The 12880-nt window shown below is 36.7% G+C and overlaps 1 protein-coding gene across 4 annotated transcripts in view; it reads left to right on the forward strand.

Moving 5' to 3' along the window:
* The window catches only part of CASK (calcium/calmodulin dependent serine protein kinase), a 218392-nt gene that overhangs the window by 49842 nt on the left and 155670 nt on the right, over nucleotides 1-12880 (forward strand). For 3 of the 4 annotated variants that reach the window (XM_035542154.2, XM_035542152.2, XM_035542153.2), the window contains exon 2: nucleotides 8322-8434. In XM_035542154.2, coding sequence (XP_035398047.1) covers nucleotides 8322-8434 — 113 coding nt within the window. Of the gene's footprint in view, nucleotides 1-2211; nucleotides 2253-8321; nucleotides 8435-12880 lie in introns of those variants that run through there. The other variant, XM_050708956.1, reaches the window with a different exon arrangement.

Here is a 12880-nt window from a genome sequence, read left to right on the forward strand (position 1 = left end):
GTAGAAAAGATAATCTACCAAGCATCTTACCTCTGTGTTTGCAAACTATATATACGTTAAAGACATTGTTACATATCAGCACCTTTTTATTGCATGGTATGTATACCTGAGAGATTTTACAGATAGACAGAGATATACCTCATATATTAAAAAGTAGAATAATAGATAAATTAATTGCTTTTTTTTCCTGATAAGAAATAAAATTTAGGCCACAAACATTGTTTCTGTTGATATAGGTCACAGATCTGTTAAGGGTAGTTTATCCCCCTTGCAGGTTGGCTGTAGAAAAAAAAGACATGATAGTGAAACAGATCTCTTTCTGCTGGTGTATTGCTTTTATAGTAACAAAAACATATAACTAAGCTTCTGAATTATACAAGGGAATCTTAAAATTGTAAGTAAATATTTTGTTCAGTACGTTGCATAAATTCTAAGCATACCCTAAGGTTTTCTTGGGGAGTGTTTCACTTGCACAAGCACTGTAGGAGGTACTCCTCCTGTAGTTTCCTATGGAAGAAAAGAATCAGTTAAGAAAAGGGGAGAGAGAAAAAGGCTGCAGGCTGCTACTGTCTGCCTTTTTTTTTCCTTTTTTTTCTTTTTTTTTTTTTTCCTTCCTATGGGGTATATCTGCCAACTTTTTGGATCTGAACACAACTGTGTGGTGGTGTTTCTAATTTCAGTTTTTATTTGTTCCCTTGCCATGTCAGATAAGGCTTCAAAGAGAGCTGAGAAAGTGGGAAGTGGGCTCTAATGACTCACTGATGAGGGAAACACTGCTGGAAGGGTAGTAGGTCATACGGGGGACCATGACTGGGTTTCTGGTCTATGCTTGCAGCCACTGTTTCTGCCTGGAGTTGTACTGAATTCTGCAATGGAAAGACAGAGTTAGAAGTTAGCTCTGAATGCCTAACTAGCTCCTACAGTGCACTGCACTGATATGAGTGTGCATCCTGTAGTGTGTTCCCCTACCGCAGCTGAGGTATTTCTACATCATATAACAGTACTCTAAGTTACTAAAGTTTTCTTGACAATTGTTTTCATTGAAGTTATTACTCCCTATGAGCAGTAGCTTGCTTAAGCCTTTAAAAAAGAGTTTGAATATTTTTAAACTTTAATAATAATTTCTTATACATCTTGGTTTATCATTTAGGTAATATTCTTGAAAGTCTTTAAATGCTATAATTTCAAAAATGCCTACCATTTCCGAGTGTTTTATTGACTTTAGTTTCACTGTTTTTAAAAACCTGTTTCCAACCCTACCACCTTCCTCAGTAGCCTTTCTTCAGTTACTTTATGATTTAGAGAATTGTTAGAAAAGAGCTCTACATCATACTCAAATATTAAGTAAGCACCATGATTCAGTACTTTTGAAGGAGTTTAAATGATCATGTCCCACTGAAACGAACATGAGGATGATGTAGACTTGTGGGTTGGGTTTTTTGTGTTTTTTTTTATTTGCTTCTGCATACTTTAGAACCACAGGTTTGGTTCTCTCTGCATTCTTTGTTCTTTGTAATTCTGTTGGATTGATATTGGAGAGTATCTTTTACAAGCTGTGTTCATACTGAGCCGAGATTCAGTGAACCACTGTATTATACTTTGTTCTTTTGTATGTTTTATTATGAAGCTGAATTAAATACAGACTTGTCATACGAGGACAGGCTGCGAGAACTGGGCCTATTTAGCTTGGAAAAGAGAAGACTGAGGGGAGACCTCATCAGTGTATATAAATATCTGAGGGGAAGGTGTCAAGAAAGTGGAGCCAGTCTCTTTTCATAGAATCATAGAATATCCCAAGTTGGAAGGGACCCACAAGGATCATCGAGTCCAACTCCTGGCACCACACAGGTCTACCCAAAAATTCAGACCATGTGACTAAGCACGCAGTCCAAACGCTTCTTAAACTCTGGCAGGCTTGGTGCAGCGACTACTTCCCTGGGGAGCCCATTCCAGTCTGTGACAACCCTCTCAGTGAAGAACCTCTTCCTGATGTCTAGCCTGAACCTCTCCTGCAGCAGCTTGACACCATTCCTGCGGGTCCTATCACTGGTCACTAAGTTGTGCCCAGCAAGAGGATGAGAGGCAATGGGCACAAACTGAAGCACAGGAGGTTTCAGCTCAATATGAGGGGGCACTTCATAACTGTGAGGGTGACAGAGCACTGGAACAGCCTGCCCAGAGAGGCTGTGGAGTCTCCTTCTCTGGAGATATTCAAAACCCGCCTGGATGCCGTCCTGTGCAACGTGCTCTAGGTGATCCTGTTTGGCAGGGGGGTGGGACTAGATGATCTCCAGAGGTCCCTTCCAACCTTGCCCGCCCGGTGATTCTGGGATTGTTTTCTAAGATACGACCTGGTCAAGCATACCTGTGATAGAAGTGTTGCCACTTAGGAACTCAGTTTTGTGACTTGTACTGGGATATGTAATTTTCTAAAGAAGTATCAGATCTTCAACCCAAATGTTCTTCTGTGCCACTGTCACAATAGTGCCGTATTTTAAATTTTCCTTTGAGAATAAAATAAAAAATGTCTCTCCAGTATGGCCAGTGATGGCTTTCTGAAAGTGGATGCCCTCGAAGCCAGTGTGCTATTTACAGAGATCATCAATCACCCTTTCAAGCTGCAGTTCCATGTGTAAATGAGCTGATACAGTGGCTAATTGCAGGCTTAATTAATCTTGGAAGTACTTAATTTTTGAAAGATATTCACTTTATTCAAAGTGAAAATTAAAGGAAGAGTGTATGTCTTTAAATGAGCAGGGATGAATGAAATGAGGACGAGATTTGTCTTTAGAATGTGGTCGTGATTTGCTTTATTTCCAATAATACTTTTAACTTGGATACCACTGTTTTTAAAACATTGACCACATTAGTTCAAAGCAGTGTTGTCTGCTGCTCAGCTAAGCGAGTGCATAGCCTCTAAATGGGAAAAAAAATGAGAAAAGAAAAAGTCTGGATATATATGTCTTTTCTTACATGACTTTGTCTGTATACACTAACACTATCTTAATGTAACAAGCTGACAGGTTTTTTTTATATTGATTTACATTTAAGATGTAAAATGTAAAATTTAACATGTTGAATAAGAGACAAATGTACTGCATGCTTCAGGTTCTTAATAGCTAAGCTTTCTTAAGTAAGAAGGAAAAAGCCTTAGATTCTTAAATGAAAGCTCACTTGTAAAGGAATACTGTATTCACCAGAAGAGATTGTTTGCTCTTGGTTTTACTGAGAAAATATTCAACTTTTTTGTTACGAAAACTGAATTTGGGAGCCAAAATGCATTGCTTTATGTTACATTCCTGAAAAAACATGATTCACTTGGAAGAAATGTTGAGCAATTTGTTGGTGATCTGATATGTAAATAACTTATACTCTGAAAGTTTTGGGGTTTGAAGCATAGAGGTTCACGGTGTTCTTAGAGTATTCATCAGCAGGAACTCTATTCCAGTGAGTTGGCTTAGTTATTTCAGGACATGGGAAGGGTCCAGGCTGTAGTTACTGGCTGCAACTATTTGTGCTTGTTAGGAATGAACAGACTATATGTTAATCACAACCAGTTCTTATTCTTGCGCAATGACATGTATTAGAGGAAAGAGGAAAGGAAGCAGAACAGACAAAACAACAAGATTTCAGTAAAAAAAAAAAAATGAAAAATGTTGGCTTATGATCTTTATCCTTGAAGTCCTTATGACATACACCAAATAAAAGAATTTAGAGTGAAGGACATGGTAAAAACAAAAAGGCTTTGATGGTCTAAAATTTGTAGGACTTCATTCTAGTTCAAATGTTATACTCCTTTGTATACATGTTTATGTCCAGTTGATATGATAATTAACTGTTCTGTTAAGACAGCTAAGTTAATCACCAAAAATAGTTTAATTGGGGTTCAGATTATATCAGGAGCTGTCCTACTAACCTGAAATTTAGGAAACATGAAAAAAAAATAATTGAGGCACCTTTTCAGCATTCCTGTCCACTTTCTCATGGCCTACATGTAATCAATAACCTCCTTAATAATGTATTGTGATGCTTTGATTTCTATCTGCAGTAAACAGCAAAACTCAGCATGCATCCCAACTTAAGTCTAAGAAAATACATTTTGCGTTTTGGTATACATTGCAGGTAGGAATCAAAGAATTGCAGATATTGGGGTGTGTTGCTAGCAATAATAGCAAAACAAGTATCAGTGAAAGAAAATCATTTGTCCTTACTACTTGAGTATTTTAATGATTCTCAGACTTAGTAGTGTATTAGTGTAGTCGGTTCTGTCCGTGCTAACCGCGGTGAAAGGTTCTGAAGGTTGGAGGGGAAGGTGGAAAGATGGTTCTTTTTTGGTCTATGTATCTCAGTAGGTATGTGTGTTACGGGTAGCAGAGAGAGAAATGAAATATTAAACACATTACATCATAATTTTAGTTTGTATGACTGTTAGAGGATGAAATCTCTTATTATTCAACTTAACCCAGTTCCTCTGTTTTAATAAACAAACATTCAGATAAGTTGTCTGATCTGTCTGTAACCATTTTGATGATCTGCATCTTAACTGCTGTTCCTTCCCCTTTTGCATCATCTCTGTGTTTTAGATACTATATGATTTGAGCTGCAGTAATAAACTGAGCTATAGAAATTGTCATTTATCCGGAATGTGATGTGTTTCCCTGGTGGCAAACAAAACTGATGAATAGCTACTTGTATCATTTGAAAGATCAAGTATTTTAGTCCTTTTCCTGACTGGGGGGAAACAAGCATCATTTTTAATGCTAAATGTGAGTGTGGTCTGAAAGACATTTGTTACTTAGCTTCCAAATAAGATTGGAAACTATTGTGTTAGGAAGCATGGGGTTTTGTTTTCTGGCTCAAATTAAGTAATATCACTGTGGGGTATTGTAATTTTATTTGTAAAATGGCTGTGTTTCATTGAAGCTGCAGGAAGATGTCGAAAAACTAACTGCAACCATAATTTATTTCAATATTCCTTTCTGTTAATTGGCACGTGGTAGCAAGGGTGTCTGCTTAAATCATAAGGGTACCTCTCGTGAATGTGTTAAATATCCACGAGATAACAAATTATTTAAAATTGGAAACTTGAAGCCTTTGTTGCACTGCTTCTGTAATGGAATATATTCGTCTAATCTATAGTCATAACATGTATGCTATTTTGAGGCTGTTTGTGGCTTTAATATGGGAGAGCTAATTTTGGAAAAGTTGGAAATCTAAGGCTTGTAAATACATGAATTTTCAGATTATGCTTAAAATCTCTTGATTTCCATGAGAGACTCTAAATTGGTGTATTTTTAAGAGAATGAGTTAATTGTGGGCACCACTGAATTCTTGTCTTCTGAGCTTTACAGCAGCTTTGATTTACTTAAGGCTGGCATTCATCATTACAGGTAGAGAAGGCTCTTTAAAAAGCATAGCTAAGTTTAAATACGGCCATAAAGGTTAAGACTGTCATGATGCCTCTTATACTCTATTACAGAATTGAATAAAACGTCCATTTTTTGTTCCAGACTTAAAATGTAGAATGGAAATTGCTCCGGTCAGGGTTTTAAAATGTTACTACATGATGGAAAGAAAAAGTAAGTCATACTTACAAGAGCGGTAAGGGTGACCACAAACCTGATCCTTCTAGGAGCTGTAGTTTGGATGTTCCTTTTTCATTTATGCTTTTTCCAGCCATCTCTCTCTTCTTGGCTGCTAGAAGTATGTGCACATACTGAGGTAAGTGGGCAAGTTCTCAGCCCAGACTTGAGTAAACCAGGAAAACTAGAAGTAGCTTAGTCAACAGGAAGAAAAATGTATATTCATAGGGTTTCTGTAGTTACATCAATGAACAAAAGTCAAGGGTCAGCCTGTAAGTAAGGGCATGGTGCTTTCATCAGGTTTTTCTACACTCCAACAATCTATTATTCTGTATCAGATTATATTAAAAACCTTTATTTAATAACTTCATAAAGGCTTTGTGTGGAAAACCAATGAGAATGAAGAGAAAAAGGATCCATTTTAAATAAATACATGTAATTTCTAGCAAATTATGTCTGAAAAACAAGTATTGCCAATATTATTCTGAAGCTGTAGTTTAGGTTTTTGAAATGTTTTTAAATTATCATAATTTAAATTGGTTTTGTGCTATTTTAAACAAATCCAACTTTGATGTGCTAAAAGAGTAAGCAGGGACTCGGGATAAGAAGGTGACACTGATCTGTATAAAATGTTGGTTTATTTTTAATAAAAGATTACTTTTTGTAATATGGGGGAAGTGTTTCAGGTCAATAGCTCTGGTCCTCTGTTGCCAAATGAAGTTAGATGAGCTTTCTGTATTTACAGATACAAGTTGATTTCTGTATATTTAGAGTCTTAATTGAGTATCTTTTAAAAATATTTGTGGTAACTGTTGGTTTTTATATACTGAATAATATTGGGTTGTGGATACAGAGAAGAAGAAAACAGTCATCAGTTTGGGGGATTTCATTGTACATTAGGAGTGAGAAAACGAGCAAGAAAAATGATTTTCTTGCATGGGTAGCTGTGTTTGAGTGCATCAGCATAATTCACGGTTAGATAATTGTGTTAATAAATATCTTCCTTAATTTTGAATGTTTACATTGTGATTTATGGCCTAGTTTAGTATTCGTATTCTGTGTCAGAAATCATCTTATTTAAAGAAGTATTTGCAAGTATGTTGTTTATAAGGTACAAAAATGGATTTTAGCTATGGGAATAGCTTGATTTGGTAGGGTAAAAAATTGCATTCTTTGAATCATCTGGTATGTAAAGAAATTCCAAAAGCCCAGTTATAAACGTTTGTGAGTACACACCTTCAGTTCGGCATCTCTCCCCTCTCAGGGAAACTTTTATTTTGAGAATTCCATTTCTTTGCAGTCTTAGTGCTTAGAAACGTATAAACAAACTTACAGTTCACTGTCTGAGTGGAAGGATTTCTCTTGTTATATTTATCCATTTATTTAACTCAGTGGATGAATATTCACTCAACAAATGAACTTCCAAACAAAGGCTCTTTCCACCCTCAGACTTGCCCTTATGTCTTTTTGAGAAGACTTTAGAATGGATTTTTTAGAACTATCAATTCAGTCATTAAATCAGTAGCAGTAAAAAAAAGTAGTGGCAAGGTCAATCATATTGCAGTCTTGAAACAATCCTGTTTTGTGTTCATAACTAATTAATTTTTCATGTTTGAATGCTTGACACACCATAATTGTCTGATTCTATTTTCTGTTGTTAATAGTGAATGGCAGTTTCCGTATTCAAGTCAAGGCATCAAGAACTTAAAGTATCTTCTGTAAAAGAAGCTCCCATAAATGTGTATTGATGGCGATATTTTTAAAGTGGAGCTTCTTAGGGTTACCATTGTTCTAACTCATGTTGCAGCAAACATAACTTCAGTTTTGAACAAGAGCTAGCTTTTTGTTCATTGGATGCAACACGAACATCTGTCTGAACAAATTTTAACAGATCTTCTTTATCTGTAATTTTATGGGGGTTCTTGAAGTGCTTAGGATGAGAGAAAATGATAAGCTTCAAGTGCAGTAATGGAAGTTGTTCGTAATCTAGTGGTGTCAAATAAGCTTAAAATAAACCTAGTTTGTGTAGAACAAAGAAACCAACCCAAACAGCATGACTTAGCAGGTTTGTTTCTTTTTTTCATTGTTACTAAAGAATATCCTTTCAGTTCTTTCAAATAATGGTAATTTCTAAACTTTAGTTCAGGACTGAAAGCAAGAATATATTTCTCACCTCCATTTTTCTTTCTTTCCACCTGGTACTGTGAGTCAAATTTTAAAGTCATCCCTGTCAAATTTTCATTTTGGAAATCAAGGAGATGAATACAAATTGCAGAATATAGTATTTACATTATTTTTACAGTATAAAACAAGGATAATACCCAAGTTAGAAACAGTTTAGGAAGCTTGCAATTCATATTGTAATCTTTTAATACCTTTTTCCCCATTTGAACAATGCATCAAAAAAAAAGTCTGTTTAAAATATAATGATAATGTGTATATTACACATGGTTTCCAAGAGGATAGCCTTTCTCAATTGGATGAATAAGAGAATATATTTGAGTTTTCCTTAATATAGTAAATTTGAAACTCATTTACTGTTCTTACTCTAGTCTGTAGTTAAAACTATGTATTACGGTTAATGGGGAGCAAAGATTAGAGGTACAAGCTTCTGTTTAAATATTATATTTGAATTATATATTGGAATCTAAATTTTCTTTAAAAGCAATGGAATTATAGCTCAATGCATAAAAGAGAATGGTTTATTTATTGCTGATTTTTTGTGCATGTGTGTTTCAGGGGTCCATTCAGCGTTGTGCGGCGATGTATCAACAGGGAAACAGGGCAACAGTTTGCCGTAAAGATTGTCGATGTAGCAAAATTTACTTCAAGTCCTGGATTAAGCACAGAAGGTAAGAACGAAAAATGAAGCACATTGTAAGCAGGTGTCTTTTTGGTTTGTCAACAAGTTCTACTTTTGTTTGCTTCGTAAGATTCTTTCAGATTTATATTTTGTAGACATTTTAAAGCAATATCTTGTATCTCTAGTGTAATCTGATATAACATAATGTGTGCATTTCTAATCTTAAGTACAGTTATTGATTGTAACTACAGCTATTCGGTTGTCGTGATACAGATTAAAAAGAGCATTAGGTCTATTCTATGTCTAATAGCCATTGCTATTCCTGTTTTTTCTTTATCTATTTTTTCAGAAAGTGAATTTGTTAAAAACAAAACATAATAATTTGGAATCAAAAAATCATACTACAAGGGAAGTGTAATGAAAACACATTGGCTTTACCAGTGTAGATCTAGCAAGTAATTTGATTATAAAATGGGCAAAACTTGTGATTAAAGTGTGTGAAATTATATAAAGAATGGCTGTATATATTTTTCATATAGTCAGGATTTTAAAACGATGCTTTACAACTCTGCAAGAGTATAGATAAAAGGCTATAGCTTTTAGCATTTCCTGTTGTAGTGTAATACAATATGTCTCTTGTAAGCTGAATATGCAGCATGTGTGTACACTGAAGTGCTTCTTTTATAGCACTTTTATGGCACTTGAAAACAAGCACATTAATTGAATGACAGTCACAGTGTATATTTTCTGGAGATCATATTCTTTTGTACATTAATATTTTGGGGGTTCCAATTGTGCCAAGTAAAGCCTTATGAACACAAGTTTGAGGGCAAAAAAGGCTTGATGTATTCTCAGTGATTATAACTAATACTATCTTATATACTATATATATCTTATATACTTATTATAACTAATACTAGCTTATTTTTTCTAGCCCTCCTCCAACAAAATATAAGGCACACATTCCATAATATTGAGCTTACATATGGTTTTGGGATGTAATACCAAAACCATTGAATTTTACATTAATGTGCGGTATCTTTTGAAGTATTCTTTTTGCCTTGTACAGGTTTCTAAAGTACTTAAGTTCTGTCTGTTTTCTAGTCTTTGTCTGAGCCTCACCTTAACTGGTGGGTGCTAGGAAACATTTGCACCTTTGCAGGAGAATTGCTTCCCTTGCTCCTTGACAGTAAATTTCAATCTTTTGATGCTATTAAGGAATTTCAGGAAGGGAGAAGGACTACACAACGGAGCAAGGACTGATAGGAAAAAAGGAAAAGCCAATAGTAATTATAGGTTCACTGAATCATGGAATGGGCTGGGTTGGAAGGGACCTTAAAGATCACCTGATTCCAACCCCCTGCCATGGGCAGGGACCCCTCCCACCAGAGCAGGTTGCCCAAAGCCCCATCCAGCCTGGCCTTGAACACCTCCAGGGATGGGGAATCCACAGCTTCTCTGGGCAGCCTGTGCCAGTGCTTCACCACCCTCCTTCTATCTAACCTAAATCTACCCTCTTTTGGTTTAAAGCCATTCCCGCTTGTCCTGTCACTACACTCCCCGACAAAGAGTCCCTCTCCTGCTTTCCTGCAGGCCCCCTTTAGGTACGGGAAGGCCACTATAAGGTCTCCCTGGAACCTTCTCCAGGCAGAACAACTCCAGCTCCTTGAGCCTGTCTTTACAGGAGAGGTGCTCCAGCCCCTTGATCATCTTTGTGGCCCTCTTCTGGACTTGTTCTAATAGGTCTGTGTTCTTTTCGTGCTGGTCATCCCAGAGCTGAACACAGCACTCCAGATGGGTCTCACAAGAGCAAATAAGGGGAGAATCACCTCTCTCGACCTGCTGGCCACACTTTGCTTGATGCAGACTGGTATACCTGATAAAGCAGACCCATAGCCCCAGTTGGCTTTCTGGGCTGCAAGCACACATTGCCAGTTCATGTCAAGCTTTTCATCAACTAACACCCCCAGGTCCTTATCCTCAGGACTGCTCTCAATCCATTTTCTGCCCAGCCTGTATGTGTGCTTGGGATTGCCCCAGCCCAGACGCAGGACCTTGCACTTGGCCTTTTTAAACCTCATGAGGTTCTCACAGGCCCACCCCTCAAGCCTGTCCAGCTCCCTCTGGATGTCAAGTAAAAAAGTGAAGGAAAGCTGTTGATGGCTTGCATTTCCTGCCTGGGTCTAGAAAAAAGGGTTGGGAGTATACTAAATTTGTTTTTCCATTCCACTGGTATTATATTGATACGTTTATAATACAAGCTGGAAGTTCATTGATTTAATTGACCATAAACAGTTTCTGGGTTTAGTGGTGAGTTTTTGTTGTTGTTGTTGTTGGGTTTTTGTTTTGTTTAAGTTTTGGTGTGGATTTTTTTGTTTTTGTTTTTTCTTTTGTTGTTGTTGCTTGCTTTTAAGATTTTGAATTGCTATGCATTAGTTTTGTAATGTTAAGACGTATAAGCTGTATAAATGAATGTGTGGAGCAAGTATTGCATCCTTAGTTCTACATAAAGAATCTGTTGTTCACAAACTCTTTTCTGTCTTGTGTACTCTCTCTCTCTTTTTTTTTTTTTGTGTACCTGTTCTCAATGCAGGTTTTTAGGCTTACATCTTTCAAAAATAATTAATTTTCTTTTGAATTCGTTTGGCTTATTTCTGATATGGCATTCCTTAAACACACTGGGGGAGAGCCATAACTTGCAGTCAGGATGGTGCTACTTAGATAAAATAAATATTGGATAACTTACCTGCGGGAAGTAGTATTTGTAATTGTGTTGAAGTGTAAGCTGGAATGGAGTGGTAAGATTAATCTTTTGGAACATTCTCTACCCCAGAGTTTTGTCCTCTGCAAGACCATTTTCATCTTGAGGGTAATCTTTCTCCAACTTTCCATGCACAGTCTTTCTCTGAGACACATGAGTGGGAGAGAGGTACAGTTGTAAATCATGAAACAAGGAAAACCCCTGAGGAAGATAGCTTGTAAAAAGTCAAGCTTCCTTTATTCAGTCTGCTGTGCTCTAAAACGTCCTTGTCCTAAAGTTACATTTGATTCTGATCCTCTAAGTCCAGGGAACAATCCTCCAGAAAGTCTCAGAACTCCTGTGTGTTAATGATGGAGAAATCTGAAGGAAGGGCTGTCTCATCACAAATACTGACTGCATTCAGTAACAGACTGTATTAGGCCTGCTATGAGGACATTAAGGTAGACTTACCAAGCAGAATGCGCTCAGTTTTTTGTATGAATGTTAGTCTGGGACAGTTCTGGAAGTGTTTTCTGTCTGATTTCTGAGAGGGGTTGACAACAGCTCTTTCTAAACTTTCACCCAGAATTGTGCTGTAGCAGAGACGTAAATCATGTTACAGAAGAGCAATCAGTGTTTCTTAACAACACTTCTGGAGATAATGTAGATTTTGGGATGCACTGCTTGGGGTTATATCTGGGAAGTTGTTAACAAGAGAGACTTATTATTTGTGTGTTTCCACTCTTAATCAGAGCCCCACAAGGAAATCTGAGTGTGAGGGAGCTGATGGCAATTGCTTCCATTAATTTCACGTACATGTAGAGTGCTGAGAGGTAGGGGCTGAATATGCCTATACATTTAGTTATGGGTAAGAACTTTTCATGTGATGTTTTTATATTAGTCAGCAGTGTACTCTTGTGGCAAAGGCAGCCAACTGCATAGCACACTGTTGTGAGTATAGCCAGCAAATTGAAAGAAGCAATTATTCTCTCTCTCCGGCTCTTGTGTGACTGCATTTGGAGCACTGTGTGCAATTTTGCTTTCCCCAATACAAGAAATAAAATGATGTGCTGGAATGAGTCCAACAGAGATGGACTCGAGACGTTTAGGACTTGAAGTATGTAAGGTAGGAGGAGAAGCTGAGAGAAATGGGTCTGCCTAGCCTTAAGAAAAAAAGCTAAGATGAGATTTAGTTCTGTCTTCAACTATTTAATGGAAGGGCATAGAGCAGTTAGAGCCAAACTCTTCACACAGATGTGCAGTGAAAAGACAAGTATCTAGTATAATATTCTTTCTCCGTAACGTTCAGGCACAGATCTTGAGTGATTTTTATGTCTGTATGCTTCTTTGGAATGGTTTATTAATGGGGAAAAAAAATAATGCTATGTAGCAATGCCTGACAGCTAACAAATCTAATTTAGACTAAATTCTATTGGATTTAAGTATTAGTGTTCATGGTCTTGCATACTGTATGTGTTCAATCTCTGTAATGTTGTAATTTAACCATACAAATGAAGTCTATTGACACCTTGTCACTGTTCAAGTGGCCTCATGTTGTATTGGATTAATGTTGGTTATTTTACATGATGACAGATTGTACTGTAGTTCACCATGCTTTCATATTACAGAGTACCAAAAAATATCAAACTACACTTAAGAAAATGTGAAGCTTGAATATTTTTAGATATAAACAAGTATATTTTGTACTGTTCAATTTAGAGGGCTCATATGGAAGAGTACTTGGTGCTATAGGAA

Source organism: Cygnus atratus, chromosome 1 (genome assembly GCF_013377495.2).
Source record: "Cygnus atratus isolate AKBS03 ecotype Queensland, Australia chromosome 1, CAtr_DNAZoo_HiC_assembly, whole genome shotgun sequence".
NCBI lineage: Eukaryota > Metazoa > Chordata > Aves > Anseriformes > Anatidae > Cygnus > Cygnus atratus.